At 41.2% G+C, this 16,115-nt stretch overlaps 1 protein-coding gene across 1 annotated transcript in view; it reads right to left on the minus strand.

The window, feature by feature from the left end:
• Positions 1-271: 271 nt before the first annotated feature.
• Positions 272-16,115, minus strand: part of ADTRP (androgen dependent TFPI regulating protein) — a 30,755-nt gene continuing 14,911 nt past the window's right edge. Inside the window, exons 4-6 of the mRNA XM_063420113.1 lie at positions 11,362-11,477; positions 7,490-7,641; positions 272-1,595 (exon numbers count right to left, since the gene is read on the minus strand). Coding sequence (XP_063276183.1) covers positions 1,552-1,595; positions 7,490-7,641; positions 11,362-11,477 — 312 coding nt within the window. The 3' untranslated portion in view covers positions 272-1,551. The remainder of the gene's footprint in view (positions 1,596-7,489; positions 7,642-11,361; positions 11,478-16,115) is intronic.

Here is a 16,115-nt window from a genome sequence, read left to right on the forward strand (position 1 = left end):
GGAAGTGGAAAGACTTATCCCGCTGTGCTGGGGCCCACAAGTTTCTGGCAGTGTTCGTACTGGAGTATCAGTACAAAATAAAAGAATTTAAAAGAAGAGAGGTAGAGACAAAAATACTCAACAAACCTGTACAGGGAGTTTCCATTACTTTCTCCCCTAATTCCCTCCATGTTTTTTCTTCTGTCTCTCTCTTGAATATATTTCCTTTGACCAGCATCTTTCAGCTTCAACAATACAGGAGGGAGGAGTGTGTTTGTGTGTGGGCATGTGCAATTGCTTGCATTCCCCTTGCAAAGATAGCTGGAGCGAGTTATCTGGATAAGCTGGGAATTGCTGAATGAATGCACGTCTCTCATTGAGTTCGCTTAGTTTACAGTCTAGGCCTAGCATGTTAACTTCCCAGATTAGAATTTTTAGCAGGTGCTTAACACATGAGAAGAACAATCTTATGTATACACATTATCTTTTTATTGCTCACAGGCAGCTTGCAATGTGCTTCATTTTTACTAAGCTCCAGCAGCATTTGAAAGGTGAAAATAACACCCCAGTGAACTGCGTGCACAGTAGCTCTAAGCAAGGGGTTTTGGCAACGAGGATGGAGTTAGACATTTAAGTACTGCAAGTAGTTTCAAATCCTCTTTGAATGCAGGAATAATAAGAGAGATTTTTCTTTTTCACATTGACCATTAAGGAACACTTATGCTACTCTCGGTTTTGCATGTTTATTGGAGTTTGCAAAGCAGATCTCCAGTGTTTTGGATGTTAACAAAATGTTGAGGCTAATAACAGAAATCAACTATATTGAGGAAAATTAGTAAACATGTGAATAGAGTGTAATTATATGGCAGGCAGCTTTATGTTAAACAGTGCTTTAAATTAACATGCTTTCTGTCAAAGCAATCATACAGTCAGTATAATTAGGTTACTTTTGCTGCGAGATTAACTGAAACCAAGAAAAAGGAAGAAACTGTTGCCTTCAGATTTCCTGTTAAAATGGAAGGGAGATATTAGGCATATTAATATTACAGAAAGTTTCTCGTTAGAAGAACTCGGCTTCATGGTGAACTTTCTGAGCAGACATTTCTAATTACAGTGCTTGTTAGCCCAATTTGTTATCTAGCTAGCTTGGAAGTCACAGCACTGTTAAAATTATCTCTCCTCTTAATTTTTTCCAGACTTTATGAAGGGCAATCCAAACAAGAGCTGGCTTGCATTCACAGGTCTTTTACAGCATGGTGCGAGGCTCATGAGGGAGTGCGTTTACCAGTGACAGCTTTTGACCATGGACACATCCTCACGTACTTTGTGCAAGAGATGAGAAATCTGTGTAAACAGATGAACACAATTTTCTCATTCATAGCAGTTGCAGAGTTATCATGAAAGAGGCAAACGTTTCATATTTTCCACCAGTTTTCCGTATGTCTGATGTCATAATGGCTTCACCAGAAGCTGCAATGCATTGGAGAAAGGATTTATCACAGCTGCATTTATTTTCCTCTACTTCATGGCTTCAGCATTCATGGAGAGGTTGTTTGCCTTCAAGAGGAGGATTCACTTGCCTTTCCACTTGTGGTCCAGTATTACTATTGAATCTCCTGTTTGGAGACAGAGGAGAAGACATTATTTGGGATGTGAGGGGCAAGGCACAACAGAGAAGTCCTTTCACACATCAGGCGTGAGGAGGATGTGAAACTGGCCCCAGCCTCCCAACATCCCCGGGGAACTCTACCCATCTGGGAGTGGGAGTAAACTGCAAGTGCATGTCTTGGACCAGCTGCTAATGTTAAAGTGCTGCAGAAGTCAAATGAGCCTGGGATGTCCCCAGCAAGTAAAAGATTACTCAGCAACTGAGGAATTATTTGAAATCTGCATGGGCCACACCCATCGAGAATAATTGTGCCTTGCCAGTGGGAGAAAGTATCTGCCACCAAGCAAACCTAGCTTGTTGTAAGAGTATGTGAAAAGCTTTAAACATAAACCTTGTCTGGAAGGGCTGCAGATGAGTAATCCCTGCACTTGAGATGTCTGGAGGATCCTCACATGGCTGGGTCAGGACAGCAAAGGACCTATTGATATACCACAGCTTTCTGAAGCACTGGTTATTGTGCTACTGTGTGGCACCCAGTGTGGCAATAATCAACTGTTTGTGGGTACCTTTTCTAGCACACTGTCTCAGCCTCTCTTCTTCCCCTCCAACGATCATTCACTCATGGGAAACTATCCTTTAAATGATCTCTTCTTGTCCAAAGACTTCAGAGGCTCTGAAACACTAATTGCTGTATTGTATTGGTGTGTCCTGACCAAACAGATATTTATGGGTGAGGAAAAAATCCAAACTACAAAGAAAAAAATTAGCCTGGCAGGCCAGGACCAGCATGTTAACCAGAACTTGTTAATGTCTGGCCTCCACTGATGAATTCATAAGCCCTGGTTTGCCAGAGGTTCTGATCCAGTCTGCCTCCAGTGGATCACCAGATAAACTTATCACCAAAAATAGGACCTGTGGCAAATAGTGCAGATTTCCTTTACACAGTCAGTCATCTCTGCCTGAGGGATAAACTGCAGCTTTGGGGAGTGACAAATAGGAAGGACATAAATTTTCCATCACAGGTTTTTGATACAACTAGGGTGAATGAATGAGTCAAAAGTAAATATTCATGTTTAGTTTGCAGACTCTGAGATTTAAATCCTGTAAAATCTGAGTTCCATTCATCATTGGCAATATAGTGAAATTATGGATATAAACATTATTTGGTTACTGAAAGGAATAGATAGACTCTGGACCCTTATTCTTTGTTTTTAAAGGCATGATACAACAAATCCTCTGGAAAGGAATCTCAGTTTAAAAGTCCCTCTTGGATACTGTAGTAACAAAGGGAAGAACCTGTGTCTTGAGTAATAACTACGTGCATAACATCAGCATTTTAACATTCATACAAAAACTGCTGTTGATTAGCCTGTACCAGTACAAACCCCACACAGTTGCCCTTCGCATCCCTTTATTTGCCAATCGAGTTTCTGCAATCTCAACAGCTGCTCAGAATAATGACAGCATCAAGAATTCAATCTTATTATAGTATTGCTTTGTATTGAACAGATTTGTGAGCTGCCACATAGGCTGGATTTCCCAAGGCTACAGGGTATTAAGGGAGCTTGGTTTCAAAAGCCCATAAATACAAAAATAAAACTCAGGGAAAATAATCAGTTGTGAAAATATGTTATATGATTCTGGAAAATGCATTGAATGTAAAAGTACTTCAAAAAAAGGAGGAAAAACAGGCTAAAGAGAAGATTGTTGTTTAACTTTATTTCAGCCTTAGGTAAATATGTTTCAGCAATGACTTCCCAAGATATTTAAGAGCTCATGGAAGATCTGGAAGAACACATCCATTTCTGCACTGAGCATGGGAAAGTTTTTCCACCATAACTTTTCTCTTTTTCTTCAGAGCAATGGCTCTTATTCTTGTTGTGCTGCCTTATCCCTTGCATTATATTATCTTTAATTTTTGTTTTGCCCCTGACAGTGTTCTTCAGCCAGCTTCTGGCCAAAGCTTTCCCTTCTGGAGGACAACAAGCAGCCAGGTGGGTCTGTTGGAGCTGCTGCCCACTCCAATAATCAGCCTCCTTGCCTCCCCTCTTTCTCTCCCAAAGAGCAGTTCTACCACCTGGGCATTTCTCTGGGAGAGGCCTTGGGCCCACAAAATCTTGCAAGTGGCTTGCCAGGTTTCCCTCAGGAGGCTTTTCAATCACTGGTGGAGCAAGTAGCTGTTGCTAGCTATAGCTCCTCTCCAGCTGCATTTCAGAGGATTGAAATGAAGCAGCTGATGAATGTTATTTTGGGTTTTTTTTCAGATGTGTTAGATGGAAGACAAATGAATGTGCTCCATCTTCAAATGCTGGTTCAAGATAAGAGACCTCACTTGAGAGGTTGCTCTGTCTGATGTGTAGAACTTTGATCCAAATTTCTCCCAAAGATCTGATTGTCCCAACAACAGCAAACCCCAAGCAAGCTCTGCTTTGCTTTATTTTTGAGGATTCTGGTTCGACTGGTCGAGGAAACATGAGGTCAGTTGCTTGTGTGATGTTTTCCACCCATCAGGAATGGGAGAAACTATCACATGGTTCATCTTTGGTACTCAGACCCTGCAGCCAAGTTCTTGGCTGAGGTAAATTTATGGCAGTAAAAGAATCAGCTCATTGTTCCAAATTATCCTCTTTGGAGTTCCTCTATTGCTCAACATTGTCTTGTACTCTAGAAACTCTGGGATTTAAAACAAAAAGAAGTCATTACTGGTACTATTTTCTGTGCCTCTCAGGCTGTGCAGCTGGGTTGCCTTAGTTACCACCAATCCAACTGTGCAAGGGGAGGGAGAGGAGAGGCACATGAGAGATAATACATTTTTAAAACCTCCAATACTGTATGAAACAGTTTGTCTATAAATAATGAAATGAATTTAGGGTCTGGCATCCTGAAAAGGAAAAAAAAAAGAGGTTATATTATTCTACAGCCTAGATTTTCCAGCTCTCAGAAATGATGCTGCATCTTTTCGGTCAAGCACGGGACATAGATTTAACACTTACTTGCTTGAAGCTGGAAGCTGCAATCTATAGACTTTGGAATAAGCTGGAACTAAATATACCTTTAAGTGTGAAAAAGAGTAAATATTAATGTAGCTGGTTTTAGGAAAAAATAATAATGTCCTGGAGTTCTAAGGGAATGTTGAAAAGCCCATGTGAAGCATGATGTGCTGTGGAACAAGCTTCATTAGCAGCCTACGGTCTGCCACAGAATGCAAGCCCAGAAGGGAGCCAGGCTTGCCACTCTGGTGGAGCTGTTTGTTAATTGCTTCTTGCACCTTTGAATAAACACATCTGGGCAAGCGTTCTTCATCCGAGTGGGAAAGAAATAAAAAGAAGCAACAGGCCGGGATTTTTTTCCTTTGGGGAGAATCCTGGTGCCAGCTGCCCAGTCAGAGAGCTCTGCCTTGTCAGATCCCAGCAGCATCAGGTCTAATTGTTTGGTGGCTGCAGGTGTTATTAGTCAATGTGTTTTCAGATGTGTCTATAGGAACCTAGTAGATAATTGCATTAACCTGTAACCTAAACTGCCTTTGGGGAGCAAGGAGGAAGCAAAAGAGAAATCAAAAGTGCCCTTCCATATGCTTTGTCTTTTGGGGGAGGGAGGTGGGGGGCAGGGTAGAGAGTATGGAAGGATGAAGAGGTCTGTCCTCTACCACTACTAATTGTTTTGCCCTGTGTGGGGGTTGGGTTTTGTTTGGGGTTTTTTGTGGTTTTGTTTGTTTTGTTTTCTGCAGGATAATTTCCACTGCATCTTATGCCTTCTTGTGATGGGAAGGAGAGACAGGAAAGGGTAGGATGAAAAAAGCACCTGGCACCATTTTTGCTGTGGGAACAAAGGTATGTTGGAATCATGTCTTCATTCAGTTTGCAGCTCTTTTTCTTCTGGCATTGCTGAACCAAAAATTTGTCTCAGTCAGGAATATATTAAAACTCTGGCACACTATAATTTGGAATAGCTTCCCTATGGCTGTGTTTCAAGGCTTATTGGACCTTCATTATTGATACCAGCTTAAGGAAGTCCTACTCTTCTCTTGGGTGGACACAGCTGGGAAGTGGATCAAGCAAAACACTTGGCACCAAAATGGGGAACTGTAACTCAAGGAGAGTGTCTTGCACGTGGATGAAAACACCATGTAATTGTTCAGGCCAGGATTTTGTGGCTCCTTTGAAAAATACCAACTGTGCATGGAGAGGCAGACCTGCCACACAGATGAGGCCTCCAGGGATTGCAAGAGCACACCAGATATCAATGGAGAATATTGTATATTGTTTATATGTATACTCTGAGGTTACATTCCTGCTACCACAACTGGGGTGCTTTTCAGCTTCTCTGTGTGCACAGTAAAGTTGAGTGCTTGCCCCAGTTTCTTTAGTCAGCTGTTGAATATGCATCTAATTTTTGCAGTTAATTTGATCTCTGCTTGGCACAACATTTTGTCCAATCAGCCAACACTTTGGAAATCAAATTGTTCTGATTATCGCCAACTTATGCAGCGGGCATACTCTAGGCCTAAAATTACTAATATGTACTCAATGATGAAAAAACCCTGATACATAGATGCATCAGATATGTCATATAAAGACTTATGCCATCATGTAGTGATGGTGTGGTCTTTGATTAGTCATAGTTGCTATTTATGTGATGTATATTAAACCAGAGCTAGTGCAGAAAGGCTGAAGATCTGTTTTCATTTACCAGCAATCCTCATCTCATATAATCTTTATGCAGAATAGATGTGGCCAAAATCTCCAAACATGGACATGTAGAGCAAGCATCTTCTTTGCAAAGGTAGCAAGTGGTGAAGTTGGTTATTCAGCACATTTGGAAGCCAATCTGCTGCTTTTAGGTAGCTGAGTACGGATGGTGAGAGACTAACTGCAGACACTCTACTTTGGCTTGACAGGCATGTGAGACTTTGCAAAATGGATCAGGCATCAAATGTTCCCTGAGAACAGAGGGAGGTTGTCTTATTTATTTTCAGAGGTGTTTTTACAGTGTTTTTTCTTTCATCAGAAAGCTAGTTTAAGGAATTGCAAATGTTCACACATTTGTCCTAAATAAAATACACACGTTTCCCTGACAAACATTTTCATCTTCAAAAATTCAATCTTGAATGAAAAAGGAGAGGAAAGCAGAAGGCATAACAATGAGAAAAACGATAATAATAGTATCCCATGCCAAACCCCCAAAGGTGTTTCCTCAGTTCTCTCTTTCTTCCACTTGTTAATTATGCTTTCCTAAACTACTTTTTTTCCCCCTGCAAGTTTGTTGGGGTTTTTTGTTTGTTTTTGGGTTTTTTTTGGTTTTTTTTTGGTTTTTTTTTTTTTTTTGTTTTGTTTTGTTTTGTTTTTTTGTTTTTTTTTTTTTGGTCACTACTGGTTATACCACTACTAAAGCAGAAGGGAAATATTCTGACCAGTTTGTAAAACTTTCCAAAGTGCTGTTTTAGTCATGGAGTTGCTGCCTCAGTGCTTTTGCTTGGATACACTAATGCATTCCTGTAAATTTGCAGTAAACACTGCTATTCTCCACTCTGACAAACAACATGTGATGCAGGTGTAAGAGTTTTAACCCAAGCCCTGTAGCTTCTCTGGACCTTTCTTTGAGCAGGAATTCAAAATCCAGTGATTATGCTGGTAAGAGGTGTTTCTTGAGCTAAATTAGAGGAAGCTGGTCCAACCTTTGTCTGGTAGGGTTTGGATCCTTGCTCCAGCTTGTTCTCTATTTCTTAGCATGTGGGTGGGACCCAGCAATCACTGTCTGACACCCAAATGCCACCACCCCCAGCACCCTCCCCAGTGTACTCATGCCCTCTTCCTCTCCCTGCCTGCCTGGGCAAACACAGCAATTCATTTTACGGGTATTTTTTTCATATGCATAGAAGTAATGAAGGAAACTTGGACTGACCCCATATCATACGGTTGAGGAACTCTCCGAAGTTGTAGAAGGAGACGATGATGGCAAGGCTACCGGCAAAAAAGGCTGCTAGCCCAGGGGGGCTGAACAAAGCAAAGAGAGGATATACCCACTCTCCTGTTACAGAATAAATCCACAGGACCCTAGGCAAGGAAGGAGAGAAATTACTTTTGGTTAGGACATTCAATTAGAAGAGCCACTTCAAAATTTTCAGCTCCTGAGGAGCTGCGTTATCAAAACAGGCTTGATACGGAGAAAATTAGCTCGGCTGTCAATACATCTCCTTGGCACTTGGGCTATTTGCTGTGAAGCACACTTGAGCCAACGCTAAATTGGATGGGTTTCAGTGCAGGTTGAAATGCACACAGTATTTTGCTGTCACCCTGGTGGCATTGGCTATTAACAGCAGTAAAAGCACAGTAAAATAGCAAAATGTTCAGGGACAGGGATGTACACTTGGCTATGCTAAGTGAAGCTTACTCAAATAAGCTCTCACATATGTTTGCTCTTTAGATACAACAGCTTTCCACCACTATCCAGATCCCTAGAGTCTATGGAGACACAGAGCTGTTCCTCCCTGTCTCAATACTTCTGCTGTTGACCACTGTTTTGAGGAGTGGAAAGAAGTTTTCGGGAGGTGAGAGGGCAAGGGGAATTATCCAGCACCTTTTGTAAGAGAACGAAAAGAAGAGGAATAGTTTGGTGGGAAACAGATGTGGCTGCTTCATCCTTTTGTGCCAGAACTGTTTGCAAAGCATGGTTTGGAAAAGAAGGAAAAGGAAGAGGATCAATATGCCTGCTTTATAGGGTTTCTTTTCTTCTAATTGTGCCCTTTCTTTTTGCCTTTTTTATTCTGTCAGAAAATATCTTGTAGTGTCTGTCAATTTGCTCGTTGTTTGCCAATATGTTCATTGTTTATGGCTTATAAGAGTGGTTGGTAGAGAATGCCTGAACTTAAGAATATAAAAGTGATCTTTATCTATTAAGTATAGGAAAAAATACTTTTTTGTGAATAAAATTATTTATATTTGTGTTGATTATGTAAAGAATTTAAGAAATAGGGTAAATCTTCACTGTTTGTTATCAGGATGTGTCATTTTAACAAGGACAGTACTTCTCTAAAACAAAATTTTGGGTCCAAACGGTCCTAAAAGTTTTAATTCTTTTTAAAAAAGCCATATCTGAGGATTATGCCATACTTTCCATCACCAGTGCTAACATGGGAATGCAAAATCCCTATTTTTTTCTGATGGCACCCAGACTGCTATCTTACACTGAATGTCATGACTCAAAGAGAAGTGACAAATGGGCTGCCATGCTATCCTGAAACTGTGTCGTGACACTGAGGAATGGGAGAATGCTAAGGAGGAAAAAAAAGGCTAAAAAGATGCTTCTTCCTTTCTCAAGTAAAAGAAGGAAGGATTGGAGCATGAAAAGGTGGTTTTGTCTTGCCTGTAAATTAAGATTTACTATCCTCACCTAAGGGACAGAGTGGAGAAGTGGAGGGGATAGTAGAGTTGTCTGGACTCAACATGGAAATAGTTAAATGTAGGGACTCATTTTCATGATTCACGATTCTTTCATCTAACAACCAGAGCTGTGAAACACCTAAGTAATTAAAATAAAATAAAAACCTGCAGGACAGGCTCCTGAGAGGCTGAGCAGAAACAGTGAAGTCCAGGTGCTAAGTGGATCCTGTGCGAATGTCAGCATGTGTTCTTCACTGCACAGGGCTCCTCTTTTCATATTGTATCTCCAACAGTAAAACAGAGAGTGACAACCACCTTTCTTTTATATAATGAGGAACTAGATTATCTTCATGCAATTTGGCCAGCTGGTGTGTATCTCATGAAGCACTCCAGCCTGTACTTTCAAACCCAAATAAATGACTGTGCAGGGTGTTCGAAGCCACAGTGACACCCTGCTCAGAGGCAGGTGTCTGGTGAGAGGCATAAGTGGCTGCTCAATTTCTCTGCTGCCTCAGAGGAACCAGTCACTCCTCAGCCCATCAGCATTGCAACATGGCAGTGACAGTCCAAGGAGAGGCTTGGAGGAAGGACTCTCTTGCTTGTGAAACATATGGTGCCCAAATGGGGCTATTAAATCAGCGGGTTGTGGCACCAGCGGTAAAATATGTACGTGTGTTGAGATTTTGGTGCACAGGCCAGAAAATGTTTCTGTTGGTTGAAAGCTGTTGTCTGTGGTTTGCAGGGAACCACAAAGTGGATGCAAAAAGAAAGCAGGCAGGGGGTTCCTTGCTGATTTGAGAACCATGTTGACATCCTAATATCTTTTATCCAGTCATCAGGGCCCTGGCACACAGGAGACAAGCACTCTAAGGGACCACCTTCCACTCAGGACCCTGGCAACACAGTGCAGCACCAACTCAAGAAGATACTGAGAGGGCTCAATATGTTGATGCTTGTGTTGATCTTCATCCTTTGGTGTGGATTGAGGTCCTGATATGAGCCATGTCTCCTGAGGGATGAAATTGCTCAGATGATAGGGATTTTAGGGGAAAGCACGGCTCACATGGCTGTAAGAGTAGTTTGGTCTCAAGGACCTTAAAACCCAAGTGTTGTCATAAGACAAGCAAAACAAAGCTGGTGTTAAGCAACTGGGTGAATCAGAACATAGAAAAGGAATTTAGGAAGCCATGGTTGTAATCCTATTAGGCTCTGGGCTGGATTAGAATAAATGGTTCCTAATTTGCTTATGTAATGTATCAGTGAAGTCCCCTGTTTCCACAGCCACTCTGATGGGGTTTTGAGTCACTCTAGTGTTTCATCTGAACAGTTTATTTTCTATTTCAGATTTTCACTCCCTGGGCTGAAGATGGTCTCTAGCTGACGGTGGAAAGTGGTGAGTATGAATGGGAAGGATGCGTTTCCTCATAGTTCCAGTGACTTCTCAGAAGTCTTTGCATGAAGACAAGTCACTTCCTTGCTGACCAGTATCCTCTTGTTATACAGGTGTTCTGTATTCTCCACCCCAGAGCCTGGATGTTTCCTCAGCTCTGGAAAGTTTTATCACAGCATACCCTGAAATTATACAGCCCCCTTCCTGAGGTGGCATTCCTCTGAGAGCTTTGAGGTGTGGGCAGCTGCCCATGGTTACATGGCAGTGCCTCCACATCCTGGCCCTGCAGCCAGGATGCAATGAGCAAAACCTCTCCAGGGGTGCATGACACACACACAGCAGGTGGACAGATGGCTATGAGCTGTGGGAGGTGGTGATCAGATATAGTTTATTCTCTCAGGATCATTCTCCAACAGGTTGGGGATCAGCTGGTGCATTGCTGGAAATGGGGGCAGTGCCCACTTGTGAAGTGGGAGGCCGTGGTGGGGCAGATGCCTCCTCGCTACCCACCAGTTTGCACCTGGCTCTGAGTATTGTTTTCTGTCTCAAGTTTCTAAAACCAGCCATGTGTCCCTGCCAAATACTAAAGGGAGTTTTACTCCTCTCCTGTTCCCCTGACCCCCAGACCTTTTGGGATTTGGTGGATTTGGAGTGAGCAGGACACAGAGTGGAGATGGTAGCGGTAAAAGTAAAAACTCCAGCCCAGAAGAAATTACTCAAATTATCCCTGAGTTTATAGCAATTTAATTGCTTTCCTATAAGAGATCTTACAAGAGCAGGAGACACTATGTAAGGTCTCATGGCCTGTATTGTGTTTGAAGAAACCTGCCTTGCTTACGTTTGGAAATAGTTTCCATGAGTCTCAGCTGAAGTTTAAACTATTTCTCCACAGAAAAGACTGCTGTCCTCCATGTGTCTGGGTGGGAACTTTAGATCTAAAATACAGCATTTGGCCTCATTTTAAAAAGTAGATTGCTCAAAGAAAAAAATACTTAAATTCTTACCAACTGATATACAGAAAAGCAACAAATCCCAGTAGGACCAATCCCTTCCTCTTTGCTGGGTAACGATGTGGCAAGGCAAGGATTTCCACAAGCGCAAATGGCAACACAGCTGTGTGCTGAGGAAAAAAGAGAGTCTGTCACTGGCAGATCACAGCACCTCGCCTTCATTCACTGCTGATCACAAAGTTTAGGCACCTGCTCAGAGCAAAGAATTATATAACAATACTGAGTATAAATGTATACAAATGTGCACGCTTCATTTTTTACAATGAAGAAGTACCCCTAGAATAATAAGCACAAAAATTTTCTTGTTAATATGATGTAAAAATGAGGTTTGCCTGTAGCATGGTCTATGTTTAGAATAGGTGAGCTCTCCTTTTGCATTTTGTAAAGCAATAATTTTTTTTATAATTCCCATTAGAGTACAAAACATATTGAACTCTAACATTATGTGCAGTTGAGGATGTCAGAAGAGTGCTCCTTGAACTCACTAAGCAATTGCTGAATTGCCTTCATGTTCTCTTCTAGTCATTACTGTATTTTATATGGTGTAATTTATTACTTGCTCCAGTGCAATCCCAGTGTGTAGTGCTTCCCTTTGTAAATGGAAAAATGGGGTTGTAAACATACAGGAGGTTTCAGTTAGCTGTGATTGAAGGTGATGAAGGAACTTCAAACAAGCTTATCCCAGAATCAGAAAGGAGTTAAATTGATGGAGAAATGTGTTTTTCTACCCTTTCTCTCTCTCTTTTTATTTTTTTTCTGCCCTCTTGTTGAAGAGTTTGAATTGTAGCTTCAGTTTCAAGGACTTTAATGGTAACTGTCTGAGCATGGAGGATTTTCAGCTCTGGGCAGACGGTTTGGTGGCACTGACTGTTTTGTGGTGAGGAGCTGCCTCCAGGAGAGGTGTGCTTCTCATCATGGAGATGCTGGGAGCACACCAGAAAGCCTTCTGGGCTCAGATGTTAAATGGCCAATGCGGGGATTCATGGGATGTTAATGCCTCAAAATTTTGATTTGTAACAATTTCAGAAAATAATTTGCCTGGGTGAAATTTCCCCACTGAAAAGGTGGTACTCCCTGTGCCAATGTTAGGGAGCAACAAAGCAAAACCCGTCAATGAAATGCAGCAGGAGAAAACTCCAGAAACAACTGCAGCTGATTAGGTAGTTAAATTCCTGTTAATTATGTAAGTAGTTTCATGGGTAGATGGGGGAGGTACGGGAGGAAGGCAACAGAGAAAGATAGACTTTTAAATAGAAAAAAACATCAAACTAAGGATTTTTTTTGTCTTTCTCCCTAAAGGCATAACCTACTGGGTGTATGGTATGAAGATTACTCTTGTCCCAAGGAAATGGTTCTAACATTTTTAATGTATGTGTTTTTCACACATACATTTCAGAAACTGTGGTGGGTATCTGATATGGTAATATGGTGTAAAAGTTTTATTACCATATATTTATGCTATATGTTGTGAAAAATACACATTAAATTCTTTAGTGCACGGTGAGCTATAAACAGCATGCATGTATTTAGCTATTTATTTAAGAGACGGTCATCCACTTTTGTCTGCTGCTTCCAAGTGACCACTCCCTGGAAGCTGAGTGTCCTCCCTCAGCCCTCCTACCACACCCAGGAGCTGCTATTCATACCTGGCTATCCTTCTATCAAAATAACCATTCCACCTCAGTTATCCTTTTCCAGAGAAAAGAGATAGAAAATGTTTCTTTGATGTTCCAGTTCTTCTCAGTCATTGGCACTGGGGTTTTCTTCTGTTCTGTTTTACAAAGATATTCTTCAGCTCCACAGCCTGCTTGGTTGATTGCAGAGGTCTCATATCAGTACAAGTGATTCCTGGATTCATTTAACCAGAAAAATATCTTCAGTGCACACAGTTTTCATATATAATCCCTGTAACTTCTTTTACTCAGAAATCTATGTGTTAAGCTGCTTTCAAAATGATTTGAGAGTTTATTTTCCATAGGTGAACAATAGTTTGTCCTTGAACAAAACCCAAAATGCCCATGGCAAGGCAGCAGGAAGATGGAAAACCTGCACTTTGTCCTCATTTTTAGGCTTTAGCCTAAGCCTTTGGCTGGCACACTGATTTAGAGCACCTCATTTTGACAGGTGTTTTGGAGCATGCCCAGGAAAGAGCAGAACAAAGAGCCAGAAAGTATCAACACTGAAGCAGCCCAAAGGCAGGCATAGCAATTGTGAATGCACTGAATGTGTTGTTGCATCTAGAGAGGAGAGGAAAACGAGGAGTTTCAAAGGCTTAAGAGATTGATGCAGTGATGGCTGTGCTGGGCGAGGGTTCCGTGTCTCTCATGTCCATGGCCAGGGGTGAGTGGCTCAGTGTTCCACAAGAGAAATGCAGCTCCATGCCAGGAGCACACACGCTCCAGCAGCACGCAGACGTCGTGTGGACAGCAGGATACGGTCACAGGGAGAGGCTGGGGGTGGTGAGGGGCAGCCTGTGCTCCAACACGCCGTGCATTGGCACTGCTGCCGAGCAGCAGGCTGGTGGTGCCTGCAAGAGAGTGCTGGGAGACCTGCTTCTGAGTCTGTGCTGGTTTAGAAAAGGCTGGTGTGCTTTACTACTCATTTTTGTCAGGCTCCTCCACTTACGTAGGAGTTAGAGAAAACACTCAGGGGCCTATAAATCAATAGAAGTTTGAAAGTTACTGGCAAAACTGGAAAATTTGGCTGCTTTTGGGAATAGTCAGGAGTTTAGTGGAAGGGGTAGGTTGAAATTTCTGCTCTTCCTGATTCAGTGAGCTTTCCACTGTTTGTAAAACTGTTGCCATATCCAAGGACAGCAAAAGTATTCAGGAGTGGGACTGTCTGCCTCTTGTTTTGCAGTTTCTTAAAGGTCTTGGAGCTATCCTGATTTGAAAAAAAAAAAAAAGAAAAAAAAAAAAAAAAACCAAAAAACAAAACAAAATAAAATTTGTTGTGGCATAGGAAAGCTGCAAGTTGCTCTCTTCCCAAGTCCAGTGATGTCACTGGCCCATGACTGTGTGCTGTGTTTCCATTCAAATAATTGCATCTTTTAAAATATATTTTGCCATGAGTATTAACTAGATGTGGAGTTTTTGTAGAGTCATTTAAATTTACTGTGAAAATGCCTTCTTGAGACAGATTTCTACAACAGTTCTCAGCTTCCTCAAGCACCCCCAGGATGATTTTTAAAAATCATATTATTTTTCTTTTTGTGGATACATTTTTTGTTTATTTTTCCCCTGTGGCCCCCAATTCCTTCTCATGTACACATATACACCCCAGATGTGGGAAAATCTTCCCTTGCACCTCTGCTCTCCCAGAGTCTATTTCTGCCAAGCCAGATTTGTGCATTAACAGTAAAATCGCAGAGGAATTTCTGTCGCGTCCCTGAGCAGGTTTATGGCAGCAGATGCGTGTTTGTAGAGCAGACACCAGGGGGACGTGTGGATGGCTACGGGGCGCAGAGCCTGCCCTTTGCCTACGACACACACTTGGTTTTCCACATGATTTCCCTCTCACAGCCCAGAGACGTTGACTTTGGCGACATCATTAGTGATAGACAATGTATCATGGTTAATCAGATCTGCTGAAAGGCTATAAAGGCTTCTTGTATCCTTCTCTTAAAAAAAAACCCAAAAAACCACAAAAGGATGAAAAAAAGATGTATTTTCTCATCTGCATTATTTTTAACCATAGGTCTCTGGTGCATAGTCACTAAATATATTTTCAATCCTAATTTCCATCCTTAGCAGCGTTTCATATTGTTAAACTGATGTATGTCTGGGGAGCACAGTATTTGTATGGGGCCAAATTAAAATATACAGTTTTGCCTCTTCCTTTAAAGAAAACTTAATAATTAAGCTCAGATTGACACAGATCAAAACATTGGCAAAATTTGCTGGAAACAGTGACTCATTTTTTACTTCAATTAACAGTTTCTCAGTTTCATATATAAACAGCGAAACTGTCAAAAATAATTATCGCAGAGGGAGGGGGGGAAAAAAAACTATTTCACTCCAAGGTAAGGAAAACAGGCTATCAATGAACCAAGCTGAATCAGAGAGTTTTCCCTACTCTTGGCAGGGATCCTGTTGGTACTTATTTTTATGTTCTTTGAAATATTAATGTATTTCTTTGTCTAACAATCTCTTTTGAGGAAAGCTTTCAGCTTACAAATTTTGCAAGAGCAGAATTTTTTTTTATTTTCTATAGTGAAGAGGTAGAAGTGATGGGACTTTCAAAATTACCAGAGACATTTAGTTAACTAATCACACTTTTAGCCTGAATTTAGCTTCCAAAAATTCAGTTTTAAAATCCTTTGTGTCTCTTTTTTGGCAGTCATTAAGATTTTCTAGTTGATTTTAGTTTCTTTGCTTCTTTCCTGAAAAACTCAGGTGAATCTGAACTAGTTATAAAGCTACAAATTTCTTTTTGTTGCTCATACAAACTCTGGCATATGAATACAGGGGGAAGAAAGTTTCTTAAACATATCCTGAACTTCATCTCAAATATTGGCACGTTAACTTATCTCCTGCAGACAAGAACATTCCCCTGCTTCTTTACTTTTTGTTTCCTACCCTGTGTTGTATGTTTCCCAGGATACGTTCCAGGTTCATGAGTTTAAACTGAGATAAATAGTCCTCTCTGAATATTATTTCCAGTGTTTGCTAAGACCATATGGATTTTTTACTTCCCGTATTTTGAGTAATTTGTGTATTTATTTAATGCCATATCCTCATTTTGCCGTT

The sequence above is a fragment of the Prinia subflava genome, chromosome 1 (genome assembly GCF_021018805.1).
Source record: "Prinia subflava isolate CZ2003 ecotype Zambia chromosome 1, Cam_Psub_1.2, whole genome shotgun sequence".
Taxonomy (NCBI): Eukaryota; Metazoa; Chordata; class Aves; order Passeriformes; family Cisticolidae; genus Prinia; species Prinia subflava.